We start from the raw sequence: 13199 nt of genomic DNA on the forward strand, positions 1-13199 counted from the left end.
CTTCATTCGCAGCGCCCCGCTCGCCGTGCGACGAACCGCGACGAACGGAACCGAATCAGCCGTAGGAATTCCGAAGGTGCGTCGCGACCGAGCTCGCTTCGTGCGTTCCTACCTCCCGCTGCGATCATCGTATTCGCATACCGTCGGGTCGACCGAGAGCAAGCAGGCAAACAAACAAGCAAGCGGGCAAGCTAGCAAACCAGCAAGCCAGCAAGCCAGCCAGCTAGCTAGCCAAGCTGAGTGAACCAGCCATCCAGCTAGCTGACCAGTCGGGCCGACCAATCAGTCGCTGGAGCTCATCGCGCCTCCGTCGCGTATTCTCCATCGCGCTCTAACCTCAATCGCGTCGCTGCATCCGTCGCGCTTCCTCCCCGCGACCTCCTCTCTTTATCATCTCTCTCCTGCTCCCTCCGCCTTTTCAACCGCGCTCCTCTCTTCCTCCTCCTTCTCCTCCTCCTCCTCCTCCTCCTCCTTCTCCTCCTTCTCCTTCTCCTCCTCCGTTGCCGCTGCCCTCTTCCTGTCGCGTACCGCGCCGTTTGTCTCTTCCTCTCCCGCCCTCTCTCTTCTATCTTCCTTTCTCTCTCTCTCTCTCTCCCTCTCTCCGTTTCTCTCTTTCTCTCTCCCTTCCGCTTAGAATCGACTTGGTGTATCGTGCGATTTTACGTGCTCCTGTGTGCATTACGGACGACATCGGACATCCAGGATGCAAGCCATCAAGTGCGTGGTCGTCGGCGACGGGTACGTAATGCGCGGGGACCACCGCGTGGACAATCCATTCGTGCATCCGGGAATCTCGGGCTCGGGCGGGACGCGAGGGTACCGTGGATCCCGCGATTCATGGGCTGTGCGCGGGGATCTCAACGCCTCACGGCCGTGCTCCGTGCTTTGATCGCTCCTTTCGTCTCCGCTTTCCCCGGGACACGGGCACGGTGCCTCGGCCTCGGTCTCAGCCTCGGCCCCGTCGTGAGGCCACCACGCCCGTGCGCGGGCTCCGCGGAACGACGTTAACGCGTGTTTTCACGAAAACGTCACGAGTTTTTTTCTTCCCTCCCCTTTTTTTTTTATTACCTCCACGGCCATTCTTGCCGTAACAGTGACCCTGACGCGCGGGAGAAACATCGACAGCTCTTTTTTTTCTTTTTTTCTTTTTTTCTTTTTTTTTTTTTAACAGAAATATAATGTTCCGACATTCCCCGCGATTCACGAATGAAAATTCTGCTTCTCGCACGATGATTCATCTAATGAGAGGCAAAGGTCATCTAATTTCTTGTAAAAAAATGAATTCTCTTTGTATCAGTCTTAGCGAAGTAGCTATTATATTAATTGCTATATTTCTGTTCTTTAGTGCGGTGGGTAAAACATGTTTGCTGATAAGTTACACCACTAATGCGTTTCCTGGAGAATACATTCCAACTGTATTTGACAATTATTCTGCGAACGTGATGGTTGATGGGAAGCCGATTAATCTTGGCCTGTGGGACACAGCAGGGCAGGAGGATTACGATAGACTGCGGCCACTATCCTATCCACAAACCGACGTCTTTCTAATCTGCTTCTCATTAGTAAACCCAGCGAGTTTTGAGAACGTGCGTGCCAAGTGGTATCCGGAAGTACGTCATCATTGTCCTGCTACGCCGATTATTTTAGTTGGCACCAAACTCGATCTTCGCGAGGATAAAGAGACCATCGAACGTTTGAAAGACAAAAAACTAGCTCCCATTACTTATCCTCAGGTTTGTTTCAATTTCATTATTAACATAATTATGAAAAAGATTTTAAAAAATTAAGAAATATCCAGGTAAAAATCATATATCTTTATATATTTAAAGTCGAGAAAAAGAAAATAATAGAGAAATCAATATCATGTTTTTTGCTTGCACAGTAAATATGTTATAAGTTACAAATATAATAATATTAAGAAAATTAACAATGCGCAATAATAGTTTTAAATATAATAATTGTTATAATTATGTATATATTTCAAATTTTATATATAAAAGACTATAGTTTAAAACTGTAAAATATTTATAAATGTATCTTATTTACAGGGTTTGGCAATGGCAAAGGAGATTGGTGCTGTCAAATATTTGGAATGTTCTGCTTTGACGCAGAAAGGCTTGAAAACTGTGTTTGACGAGGCGATACGCGCCGTACTATGCCCCGTTCTGCAAGTGAAGCCAAAGCGCAGATGTTTCCTTCTATAATATTAAATGTATCCCTCTTTGCACGTTGGTACTGGAATGTGTTAAAGTGTCTCGTCGTCTTATCTCCAGTGTACCAAGCACGAGTTGAATCTATCGGGCAAGTTACCGACTATTTGGAACCCCAGGTTGTACCAGCCTATGTCAGCAAAGGCGAACATTTGCCAGCATATAAACGCATATAAACGCACAAACATCGGTTCAGTATAAATTTCCAGCGAGCAAAACAAAAGAGGGTTCACAAAGAATCATGTATTTGAGATATAAATTCACTTTTATGTGGCCTCCAGCATCCTAAAGGAAAGAAAATTAAGAAGGTTTTCTGCTGTCTACGCGAATAACGCTTCCAGTCTAGACAGTCTGATCTATAGGGCTATAAGCGCGAATCGACTGGATGTTCTAAGCGAAAGGAATGTAAAAGAAGCCAAAATAACTGAACTAACTACTGTACAGTATACTAGAGTACGTTATTAATACTATAATAATTATATAATGAATGGTAAAAGAAAAAAAAGCAAATATTACCATATAACTGTATAAGCGTCCAAACACTGACCGTATATATTGATCAATTTAATCAAAGAGGAAAACCATTTTATGCTATTTGCCATTGTACATTTTAGGTAGGACACGTATAGTTAACGCATTTAAAATGGGGGAAAAGAAAGAAAAAATGTAGTTGTTTTCCTGATTGCAAAGGATTTCAATGTGCATCAAGATATACATTCAGAAAGAAAAAGAAAATATTTTTTAGAAATATATCCGTAGAATACATGGCAAACCTGTTTGGACGATATTCATATAGATGTCATTATAAATGTGAATAACGGTAACTCCATGCATATACACATTTCTCCAAGTACTTAGAACAACCATAAGTATTTCTTTTGATTCCGAACATTTCTCAACATAATATATGTTATCGAAAACTCTAGCGAAGCTTTGACTCGAATTGCTTTCAAAGAGAATTCGTTAGCTTCCGAAAAACACTCAACTGTTATGTTCGTAAAATCTTAGATTTATTTGAGAAATTGTATATAAAATCTAATTGAAGGCGCTAGATATGCATATCGAATGCCATTCAATATTTACTGTGCACGTCCTATATTTAATTCTGTTCGTAATGCAATAATTTAACAATATTTTGCGCTTTTCGAGAGTGAGTTCGACGATTCTGAAAAGATAATCACAATAGACGGAAAAAAGTAAAAAAAAAAAAAAAATATATATATATATATATATTTTTTCCAAGCGGAATCGTGGTAGCGCAGCGGCCGCATAACATGGCTTCCTTCTTCCACTGAAATTGGTTAACATTATCGTAAACGTTACATACCAATAATTTAAGCGAAAGAAAGATAGCTAACTATACAAAAGTTCTAGATGTATGTGATATAAGTATAAATGTCAAATCGAGTTTAACGATTTCTCTGCTTCATGTTACCTCGCACGCGAGTATCTCTCGTGCGATAAGACCTGTGATCAATCGCGCACAATGCATCATGTTCTTTCTCACAGGAACTGCCGTGTCATCGGACTGGAATTAAAACGAGGAAAAAAAAAGTATTGCCGCATTTATACGAAAACAGGATATGACTACTGAAGCAGAGGATGTGTGAATGTTTCGCGTGTATGCGAGAAAACGAGAGGCTGTTGGTATGGAAGAGAGACATGAGTAGCTCGAGTGTGTAAGTATGTAACGAGAGAAAATATGCTATATAACAACTGTACATAACAATGCTGAACTTCAAATGTATTCCTACTTATTACCATGTATAGTATACGTGCAATGTGTACACGTATATTATAAGTGGTAATACGAGCCATATACATATATACATATATATATAAAAATAGATATATATATATATATATATATATACATATATATACATATATATATAAGTCGCTGATCGAATCTAAATCGTTACTTGTTTTTTATATATATATTATAAATATATATAAAACAAAACACGGGGGGGGGGGGAAGCTGGACCAAGACCTAACTAGACTCTCAATCGTCGCAGATCCATACTAATCTCTGTCAATCTGTTTGAAAAGGAGAGATGTGAAGATTCGGTCCACACGGAAAAGAATCATAAAAACTATTGTAACTAAATATGCTTTATTAAATGGGTGTTTATTAAACATTCTGCTAATTCTCCTTGTCGAGAAGAAAGATCTTCGATACAATATACACGTGTACATACATTATTATGCGGCGGTATCGAAAAACGTGTTGATCAGCGCCGATATTTGATCAGGTGTGTACTTGATGTATTTCGCCGGATTCTTCGAGAACGATGTGCCGCGGTACTTATTATGGAACGCAGTGTACAGCGGCACGATCGCCTCGCGCAGTTCCTTCCTCAACTCCTCGCGCAAACATCTATCAGGTACCGAGTAAGAACGTTGACACTTGGTCACTTCCTCGAGTTCTCTCGCGAAACCCAAGAACTTCTCCTTCAATATTTTGGCGGCGAGATCTGTGCAGGAGAAAAAAAAAAGAAGAAGTGAATGCGACTAAGTCTAGGTCCATTAATTGTTGAACATTCGTCATTGTTTCAAAAATTAGACTAACAATACACGATATGAATGCGATTTGAAAACGTATGTTTGCTATTTCTTTCTGTACTGACTTAGTAAAAAAATATTTAGAATCTTGTTTATAGCATCGATGAAAGATTTTGCATTGAAAAAACACAAACCTGGTTCATCTGCGAGATACGATCGGGCTTTGGCAAACGTCGTGGTAACGTAATTGTTTTTGTCTTTGAGAAGTAGATCATGGTACGTTTGTTCCGCACTCGGCTCGGCCAGTAAGAGCAGTTCCATAAGGGAGCTTCGAGAGAGAGCGTTAACCACGTAATTGTGGTTATTCAGCCGAAATAAAGCTCGTAAAGCGAGATCGGAATAAGACGCGTCGCTTTTACTCACTAGCGCTAGATTCAATTGAGCAAGAACCTTTTCTGCAAGAATACAAGATGATTATCACATTAACAGTGCTCTTATTTCAATGCTTAAATTCAGTTTTAAATTAAACAATAGACATATACTTACTGATATATACACCGAGAACTGTTTTATGTACATTTTCCGGATCTTTTGAGTACAGTGCAGATTGATCTGTGAAAAGATTACGTCGAAGAACGGCACCTGCCATATCCGCGTATTCAGCTAGTTGTTCCAGAAAGACTAGGACATTGCTCGTTCCCTCCGCCACGGTACCATCCTTTGGCAAACCCGCACCGGATTCATTTCTCACGCTTTCTGCAAATTCTTCCAAAGCTTTAGCACCCTGTAAAATTAAAGTTTGTTTAATTACGTTTTAACAAACATTTTTACCTTTGATTTATCATAAATTAATCAAATGCATGCAAATAAATAAAGTTGTACAATTGTATCGGTTTCTATCTACAATAATTTTTTTTATCATATATTTTATATTTCTTAAAAATGAATGATTTAATCTCTACAGTGAAATAATCTCTTTTAAGATGTTAAAATATTCGCGAATAGAATAATACAGAAATGTATGAAACGTAGATGGATATTTCTATTGCATCACAAAAATCGTCATTTATATCTCAATCGGAAAATATTGAAATAAATTACTCTCGTATACTTTCATTCTTTAATATATTTGATGAAATATGCTTTCTGATAAGACGCATTGTCAACGTATTTCCCGAAACATATTGATTAAATATTTATTAGAAATTGTATTTTCGATATTTTATAAACTGACAAATATCTGATAATTAATTTAAAGTTAAATTTAAATTAATTTAATTTTAATTATAAATATCAATTTAAAATGAAAATTCAGATTGTATATGGAACTAAAAAGCTTCAAAACATACGGTTGTGTGTAATGTATCGAGTACGGATGCGAACTTCGAGCGGAGAGCGTAATCGCAACCTTCAACCGTCCTTTCGAGGTCGGGCTTCAACTCGCCGAGATGTTTCAGAATCGGGAAAACCACGAGAACGGCGGAAAAATCGCGTCTCGTGATACAACGTTTGGCACGCGTGGCTATGCTGTCTCCGTCATGAGCTACTAAGTCCATAGCATCGCGTACGGTAGCTTCAAGTACTTGTGCCTGTAAAGAAGCCGGCAGTATTTTCGCAACCAGCGCGCGCTCGGCTTGTATGAGCTTGTGCAAGCCAGCTGCCAGCAGCAGATAATTCTCCATTTCTTGTTCGTCTGGCGCTGCATCCTCTATCGAATATGGGGCGAGCTGCAGCGTTGGTTTTCTGGAGACCGAGTTCAGAGCCAGGTTCAGTCTCGTTGTTTGCGATGCTTTCAACAGCATTCTGTTGGCTTTATCCAACGCATGTTGCAACCGCCGCGACGCCTTACGGCCTGCATTTTCCTGACCATCCAGAGAGTGCCGGTTAGCAAATTTCGCTCGCTACGGATAACATTTATATTAACATTTATATTAGTATAAATGATATTTAAAAAAACTATTTATTTCTACATGTATATAAAGCTTATTTACAGGCATAGGACTTCCACCGTGGGTGCTACCACCGCTGGCGCTCCTTTGATGTTCCTTAAGCAGCAGCAAAGATCTCAGAACAATTACAGAACGTACGGAAGCGTACATCTTTGTGTGTTTACGATGACCTCTTTCCTCGAGCCATCCAGCGATCTTGAGCAGATCGCTCATCACGCTCTCGGGCAGTTGGCAGAGAGATTGCGGCGCGTCTTCGCCGCTGGTATCCTCGTCGGAGCCGATGAGATCCAGAAGCACAATAGGAAGGATCGGTCTACTTTGACGATTGAGAATATCATGGAATTCGGCATAAAGCGATTCTAGGCCAATCGAGAAGAGACCTGTGACATTTTGCAACTCGACGGAACTAGGATTGTTTTTTTGGAAATACCGCTGAGCATTATAGAGACGATTCATAGCCTCAAGAAAACCATCCAAACCACTAGGCCCACTTGGTTCAGCACGTACCACAGCTTCTACCTCTTGACATACGCCATAATATCCAATAGCATGATCCAGCACGCTTAAAGTCTTCTCTATATCTGTGATACAAGAGTGAGGAAAAAATTATAAAATTTGTAGATGGCTCTAAGATTTAAAAAAAATATCAAACACATACTATGTTGTTGAGCTTGGAGATTTCCAGTTTCATTGTAAACAGGAAGTATTGTACGTCGCAGTGTAGCTAAACGATCCTCCAAGGAAGAGAGTATTCCTACTACTCCACTCGTTAATCGTCGACTGCGTTCCTCCGCCTCTTTTAGAGCTTCCAAAGCAGCAATTTCTGACTCGAGTTTACACTGTATCTCGAATCGTCTCTCGGAAGTGTCAGCGCGCGTCGCATGCATGTTTCCTTGGTTTTTGTACGTACAATTGAGAACAAAACTGATCAATGAATTATAAACAATAAGTAAGTCTCTGTTAGAGAAGCATGACTGTAATATCTTTGGCAGTCCTGACTTTATGGGGATTTTATCCCCAAAGCCTAATACAAGGCTCAACACACTCCAGTTATCTGTAACATCCAGTATTCAAAAGAGAAAAGAATTACATTTTCTACTTTTAAATTGTCGTTATTTCAACTATTCTATCACCAAATCATAACTTAACAATAATAACTTTGACATCTGTTCTTTTTCTCTTTCATTGTTACATCTGCATGTTGTTTTCAAAATTTTCGCGTATCACCGATCTACAAATAAATATATTTTTATTATATATCATCGATATATTCCTGTTTACATGATTACCAAAAATGTTCTTCAAATTCCTCGGCTCCTTTACAGGTGAGCCGATGACAATTCAGACCAGGTTAGGGTGGAACCGACAAACTCTCAGTTCTGTCGAGGTCGCCGAGGAAACCTCCTTTCTTTGAACTTAAAGGCGGATCCAGACAGATCCGCATCTCGTTATTACCGGTATTGTTTTCAGTAATGCTCTTTTCGCGCATGCGCAATGCAATAATGGCTGGATTCCGTAAAGAGCATATGCGCGCATTTATCTATAATTTATGTCACGTATATTATAATAAAATGCGCATACATGCGCTTTACGGAATCCAGCCAATAATGCATTCCAGTTACGTATGCATTTTTAACTGAAAACAGATACTCGTGAAATTTTGTTTGATTAAAATTTAAAGCAGCTCATACCATAATATTAATTTATGATTTATTATTATCTTGCTGTTTCTTAAATATATACATATTTTACAACTTGGTAATATTTAATTTTATTTAAAACTGCATTTTTATGCCTACTATTGATTATTCATAGAAATAAAAATTATAAAAACTATAAAAAACTAAAAAAAGTATAATATTGCAATAATATATATAATATTATAGCATTATATAAACGTACTTATTTAATATATGATGAATAGGAATAAATCTTGACGGGATTCAAATAAAAATAGCTCATATAACAAATACAAAAAAATGTTCAATTACTTATCATATATTTTATATTATATTTTATATATTATATATTTTGATAAATATTTTTTTATTATTTTATTTATATTTTTATATTTTTTATTATTTTTAAAAATTATTTTTTTGAGATTTATTTTTTGAGATTAATTTTAAAATGTCTAATTAAAGAATTTAAAAACCTTTGTCTTTTTCATAGGTTGAATACTTTACTGAGGCCATAATCAATGCGCATGCGCGAGAAAAGAACGCGTCAGCCAATCACGTATCCAACACGAAGGACACAGCGACACCCTCGAGTCACGTGATTGGCCGATTTTTCTCGGCCACGAGTTTATCGTGCGATTAATGAGATAATAGTTGTATACTTAGCGTCGTATGTCTCTTCATATCTGAAGTTAGTTGTTTATATATAATAGTTATAAAAGCTTGACACTCGATAAGAGGAAGAGAAGTGAATTTATAAGATAAGATAAACTCATTGCGTGATCTCGAGTTGATCGGCGAGAAACGTGACTTTGAATTTTTCGTGCGGCAGTCACGGTGCATGAGTATCGAGACGCGTTTGATTTTCGAAAGCGGCCAACTTCAGGTCGCTTCGCGCGCGAGCCGTAGACGACGCCCGTTGTACTCGACGAGGGTCGCGTCATAATTATCGTGGCTTGACAGTGAAGTGGCGAGATTCAAGAACGCCGACAGCTTTCGAATCGGCCTCGTAAATCGAATAGCGATTGGATCACGAAGTGTGCGAAACGGACGGATGTGAGGGACAGTCTAATTGAATTTACGGGCGCGACATAATCGAGTCGTCGGGAGCGCGTGAGGAGCCCGAGTTTGATCGATTGTTTGTTTATCACAAGGTACGGTCACATTTTATATACGCACTTCTCGATTTTGTTCCATTGCGAATAAACGAAACGATCTTTCTTCCAATTTTCGTTAAATCCACATTAAGGAAGGCAATTGCGTTGCATAATTTTAATAACAAAATAAAACTAGCCACGTTATAAATTTCTGTAGTTTCGAAACGCGCAGTTTTCATTTGTTCAAAATATAAATTCGAAATTGAGAAGTTTGCGGTTTATAAAGTTTTCTGGGTTCTTTTTCAGGTGAATTACGCATTTATTATTCTATTTGTTCTCCGGTAATCTCATTATTTTTACGCAATTTTTTTATCGGCGAAATAATGGAGAAACCAGTTTCATCGGACATAGTCATCATCGCAGGCAATTCACATCCAGAGCTCGCAGATTTGATTGCAAAGTAAGTAATAAATGATGAAATGACAAAAAATGTAAACACTAAAAGTTGATGTGTCTGGATAATTTTAAGCCTCATCGCGATTGTTTTACAAGGTTATTTACAATAACAATAGCATATTATATCCATATATCTATAATTGAGAAAGTAAAGAAAATTTTTTTAAATTATTTTATAAAAATTATCTACATTAATAATAGCATATTACTAATCTTTAAAATTGAAAATAAAGAAAAACATTTTTCTAAAAGGATTAATCTTTTATTTGCAAAGTTATTTGAAACAAATACAAATTTGTTATTTTTTTATTATTTAGTAATTACATTATTTTTATAATTATATTGCTTACTAGCAATTATATTTTATCTTTATCTTACATTTTTATTACATAATAATGTGTAATGTATTCATTGTTAAAAATTATAATTATTTGGTTATTTAATAATACTGTCTCATTCTAATATATACTTTTAAATAATTGTGAACATAAAAGCCAAAGACATATTGAATAATATTTATAATATGAGTATTAATAATATGAATGTATAAATATTTTGATTTTAGATTAAGTTATCTTCAATATAGCTGTTAAAATTAAAATAATATAAAATATTTTTTTTCTTGAAAAAAACATCAATTGATTAAAATTATATGAGTTTAAAATGCATATCTTACAATTCCATTTCCTTCAAAAAACAAATTATTCTTTCTTCGGATCAATGATAGCACTTGTGATGATTAATCACAAATTATCAACCATATTTGACTTTACAATTGCTGACATATTACAAGTTTATGAATAATCACGATATCTTTTATAAAAATAATAAAATTTTTTGGTCAAAGAAAATATGACAAAAAACTGTGAAACGACAATGGAATTATATCACTTTGGATAAAACAAGCTACTGTATGATATTAATTTTCTCTATTAAGATTAGAAGTCATTATCAAAATGAATCAGAAGCAATTATATTACAATTTTAATTAATTGATTGACTTTTTAAGAAATGAAACAAATATCTTAATATCATTTTAATATTGTAACAGCTATACACTGAAGATTAAAGAGATTTAATTTAAAATCAAAATTTATACAGATTTATATTATCATTATTTACATCATAAATATTATTCAGTATGTATACCTTGCTTGACTTTTATGCTTTGTTTATCACAATTGTTTATAAATTGGTAAGTTTTCTATTATTGATATATTTTTGAAGTTGCAAATAAATATATTGATTTTAAACAGTTTGCTATTCATTAATAATATAACTAAAATTCAATTTAATAAATTTAAATGTTAAAAAAAAAGGAATACAATATATTAATACAAAAAATATTAATATATTTCTATGATGTTCAAAGTCGTTTGGGTATAAAACCTGGTGGCTGTGCTGTTTACTACAAATCGAATCGCGAGACAATGGTGGAGATAGGAGATTCTGTACGCGGCAAAGATTTATTTCTAATCCAAACCGGTACAAAAGATGTAAACAACAACATAATGGAGCTTCTCATCATGGCCTATGCATGTAAAACATCCTCTGCCAAAAACATTGTTGGAGTGATTCCATACTTGCCTTACTCCAAGCAGTGCAAAATGCGCAAACGTGGCTGTATAGTATCTAAACTTTTGGCGAAGATGTTATGCACGAGCGGCCTAACTCACATTATTACGATGGATCTTCATCAGAAAGAAATCCAAGGTTTTTTTGACGTTCCTGTGGATAATCTAAGAGCTAGTCCATTCCTTCTGCAATACATTCAAGAATCCGTATGTAACAAAATTGTAACAATTCATCATTGTAAATTATTAATAATAATTGTAAATTACTAATAATGTTACATTGTAGAAAATCTTATATTAGTATTCTATATTTTGCATTGAAGATATATTTTCATCTTATTTATTTTTGATAATATTGCAGAATAACATTTTTATTTTACCCAATTTAAGATATTTAAATTAAGTAAAATTGGATTAAATTTAATATTACTCCACATGTGTGATTTTATTTTATATCACGCTCTTTTTACATAAATTGTATCTTCTTTTTGTCAGATTCCTGACTATCATAATTCTGTAATCGTTGCAAGAAATCCAGGTAGCGCAAAAAAAGCGACTAGCTATGCAGAGAGGCTGCGCCTGGGAATTGCTGTAATTCACGGAGAACAAAGAGAAGCCGAATCCGACATGAACGACGGCCGCTATTCACCACCCGCATTAGCACTGGCCGCACGTACGATGGAAGTAGGTGTGGGTGTTCCTTTGCATCCAGCGAAGGAAAAGCCGCCAATAAGCGTCGTCGGAGATGTTGGAGGACGTATCGCTATTATGGTGGTAGGTAAAATGATATATATTATATACGCCGTATATAAGTATAATTTATATTTGACGAGAAATAATGTTGCAGGACGACATGATAGATGATGTACAATCGTACGTAGCAGCTGCCGAAGTACTTAAAGAGAGAGGAGCTTATAAAATATATGTCTTAGCTACGCATGGTTTGCTTAGTTCAGACGCGCCTAGACTCATCGAAGAGTCTCCAATCGACGAGGTAGTAACATTGAAACAATAGACTTATTGTGGAAAATTGACATAAAAGAAAATATTTGATCCGTTAAATTTTTTCAGGTTGTCGTAACTAATACCGTTCCTCACGACGTGCAGAAGATGCAGTGCCCAAAAATCAAGACTGTCGACATCAGTATTCTTTTAGCAGAGGCTATTCGACGTATACACAATAAGGAGTCAATGTCGTATTTATTTAAGAATGTAACTCTGGAAGACTAGGAGCTAGACGATTGCATTTGGGAAGTTATATTTTAATCGCGACTAAATGACGGTTCAAAGTTAGGATTCAATTCCGGGGACCATGTCCAGAATACATATCCGTCTCTTAATTTTCTACACTATTTTTATATTTCCCCAAAACTTGCGAAATAACACAATGAATATATAAACTAGTTCCTTGCGTTCATCGGTGAGAATAATCGGCCGAATGTCTTAATGTACATTTCCTTTGTAGTTATTTTTTTCTCTATATAAACTGTCTATACTATAGCTTAGTTTATTACTACTAGGCCATTAGAAAAATCGATAAGCATATTTCAATATGAAACATAGTCACATATGGTATTAGATATTGTCAAATTTTAGAATTCTGTATGGTCATAGATATGTATTCCTGTGCTTACCAATGATCTAGTGATAGTTTTATTGAATGATTATGTAAAATGTGTATTTTAGATCAAGACATAATAAATATATTTCAAGATATAAAAGTTTTTTG

The 13199-nt window shown here is 36.3% G+C and overlaps 3 protein-coding genes across 3 annotated transcripts; 2 read left to right on the forward strand and 1 right to left on the reverse strand.

The window, feature by feature from the left end:
* Rac1 (ras-related protein Rac1) lies at window positions 1-4349 on the forward strand. Its single transcript, XM_011646402.2, has 3 exons — window positions 1-738; window positions 1346-1733; window positions 2049-4349. The coding sequence occupies exons 1-3, from the start codon at window positions 704-706 to the stop codon at window positions 2202-2204; spliced, it is 579 nt and encodes a 192-aa protein (XP_011644704.1). The 5' UTR covers window positions 1-703; the 3' UTR covers window positions 2205-4349.
* On the reverse strand, window positions 4310-8136 carry Exo70 (exocyst complex component 7). Its single transcript, XM_089081389.1, has 8 exons — window positions 7954-8136; window positions 7823-7895; window positions 7323-7718; window positions 6707-7245; window positions 6065-6616; window positions 5262-5499; window positions 4910-5170; window positions 4310-4687 (listed from the first exon to the last, which is right to left on the reverse strand). The coding sequence occupies exons 2-8, from the start codon at window positions 7848-7850 to the stop codon at window positions 4416-4418; spliced, it is 2286 nt and encodes a 761-aa protein (XP_088937515.1). The 5' UTR covers window positions 7851-7895; window positions 7954-8136; the 3' UTR covers window positions 4310-4415.
* An 865-nt stretch (window positions 8137-9001) lies between these two features.
* Window positions 9002-13191, forward strand: LOC105431902 (phosphoribosyl pyrophosphate synthase-associated protein 2). The gene is made up of 6 exons (XM_011646398.3): window positions 9002-9497; window positions 9747-9900; window positions 11269-11677; window positions 11966-12244; window positions 12318-12464; window positions 12542-13191. Exons 2-6 carry the CDS (start codon window positions 9824-9826, stop codon window positions 12698-12700), a joined length of 1071 nt encoding a protein of 356 aa, XP_011644700.1. The 5' UTR covers window positions 9002-9497; window positions 9747-9823; the 3' UTR covers window positions 12701-13191.
* Window positions 13192-13199: the final 8 nt, after the last annotated feature.

The sequence above is a fragment of the Pogonomyrmex barbatus genome, unplaced genomic scaffold (genome assembly GCF_055798465.1).
Source record: "Pogonomyrmex barbatus isolate J1 unplaced genomic scaffold, ASM5579846v1 scaffold5, whole genome shotgun sequence".
NCBI classification, from domain to species: Eukaryota; Metazoa; Arthropoda; class Insecta; order Hymenoptera; family Formicidae; genus Pogonomyrmex; species Pogonomyrmex barbatus.

Coding starts and splice junctions, on each gene's coding strand:
- Rac1 (XM_011646402.2), top strand. CDS start 704: ATGCAAGCCATCAAGTGCGTGGTCGTCGGCGACGG. Junction 739..1,345: donor TGCGTGGTCGTCGGCGACGG/GTACGTAATGCG, acceptor TCTGTTCTTTAG/TGCGGTGGGTAAAACATGTT. Junction 1,734..2,048: donor CTCCCATTACTTATCCTCAG/GTTTGTTTCAAT, acceptor TCTTATTTACAG/GGTTTGGCAATGGCAAAGGA.
- LOC105431902 (XM_011646398.3), top strand. CDS start 9,824: ATGGAGAAACCAGTTTCATCGGACATAGTCATCATCGCAGGCAATTCA. Junction 9,901..11,268: donor CTCGCAGATTTGATTGCAAA/GTAAGTAATAAA, acceptor TGATGTTCAAAG/TCGTTTGGGTATAAAACCTG. Junction 12,465..12,541: donor AAGAGTCTCCAATCGACGAG/GTAGTAACATTG, acceptor AAATTTTTTCAG/GTTGTCGTAACTAATACCGT.
- Exo70 (XM_089081389.1), bottom strand. CDS start 7,850: ATGAAAGAGAAAAAGAACAGATGTCAAA. Junction 5,171..5,261: donor AGTTCTCGGTGTATATATCA/GTAAGTATATGT, acceptor GTATTCTTGCAG/AAAAGGTTCTTGCTCAATTG. Junction 4,688..4,909: donor GTATCTCGCAGATGAACCAG/GTTTGTGTTTTT, acceptor TCTCCTGCACAG/ATCTCGCCGCCAAAATATTG.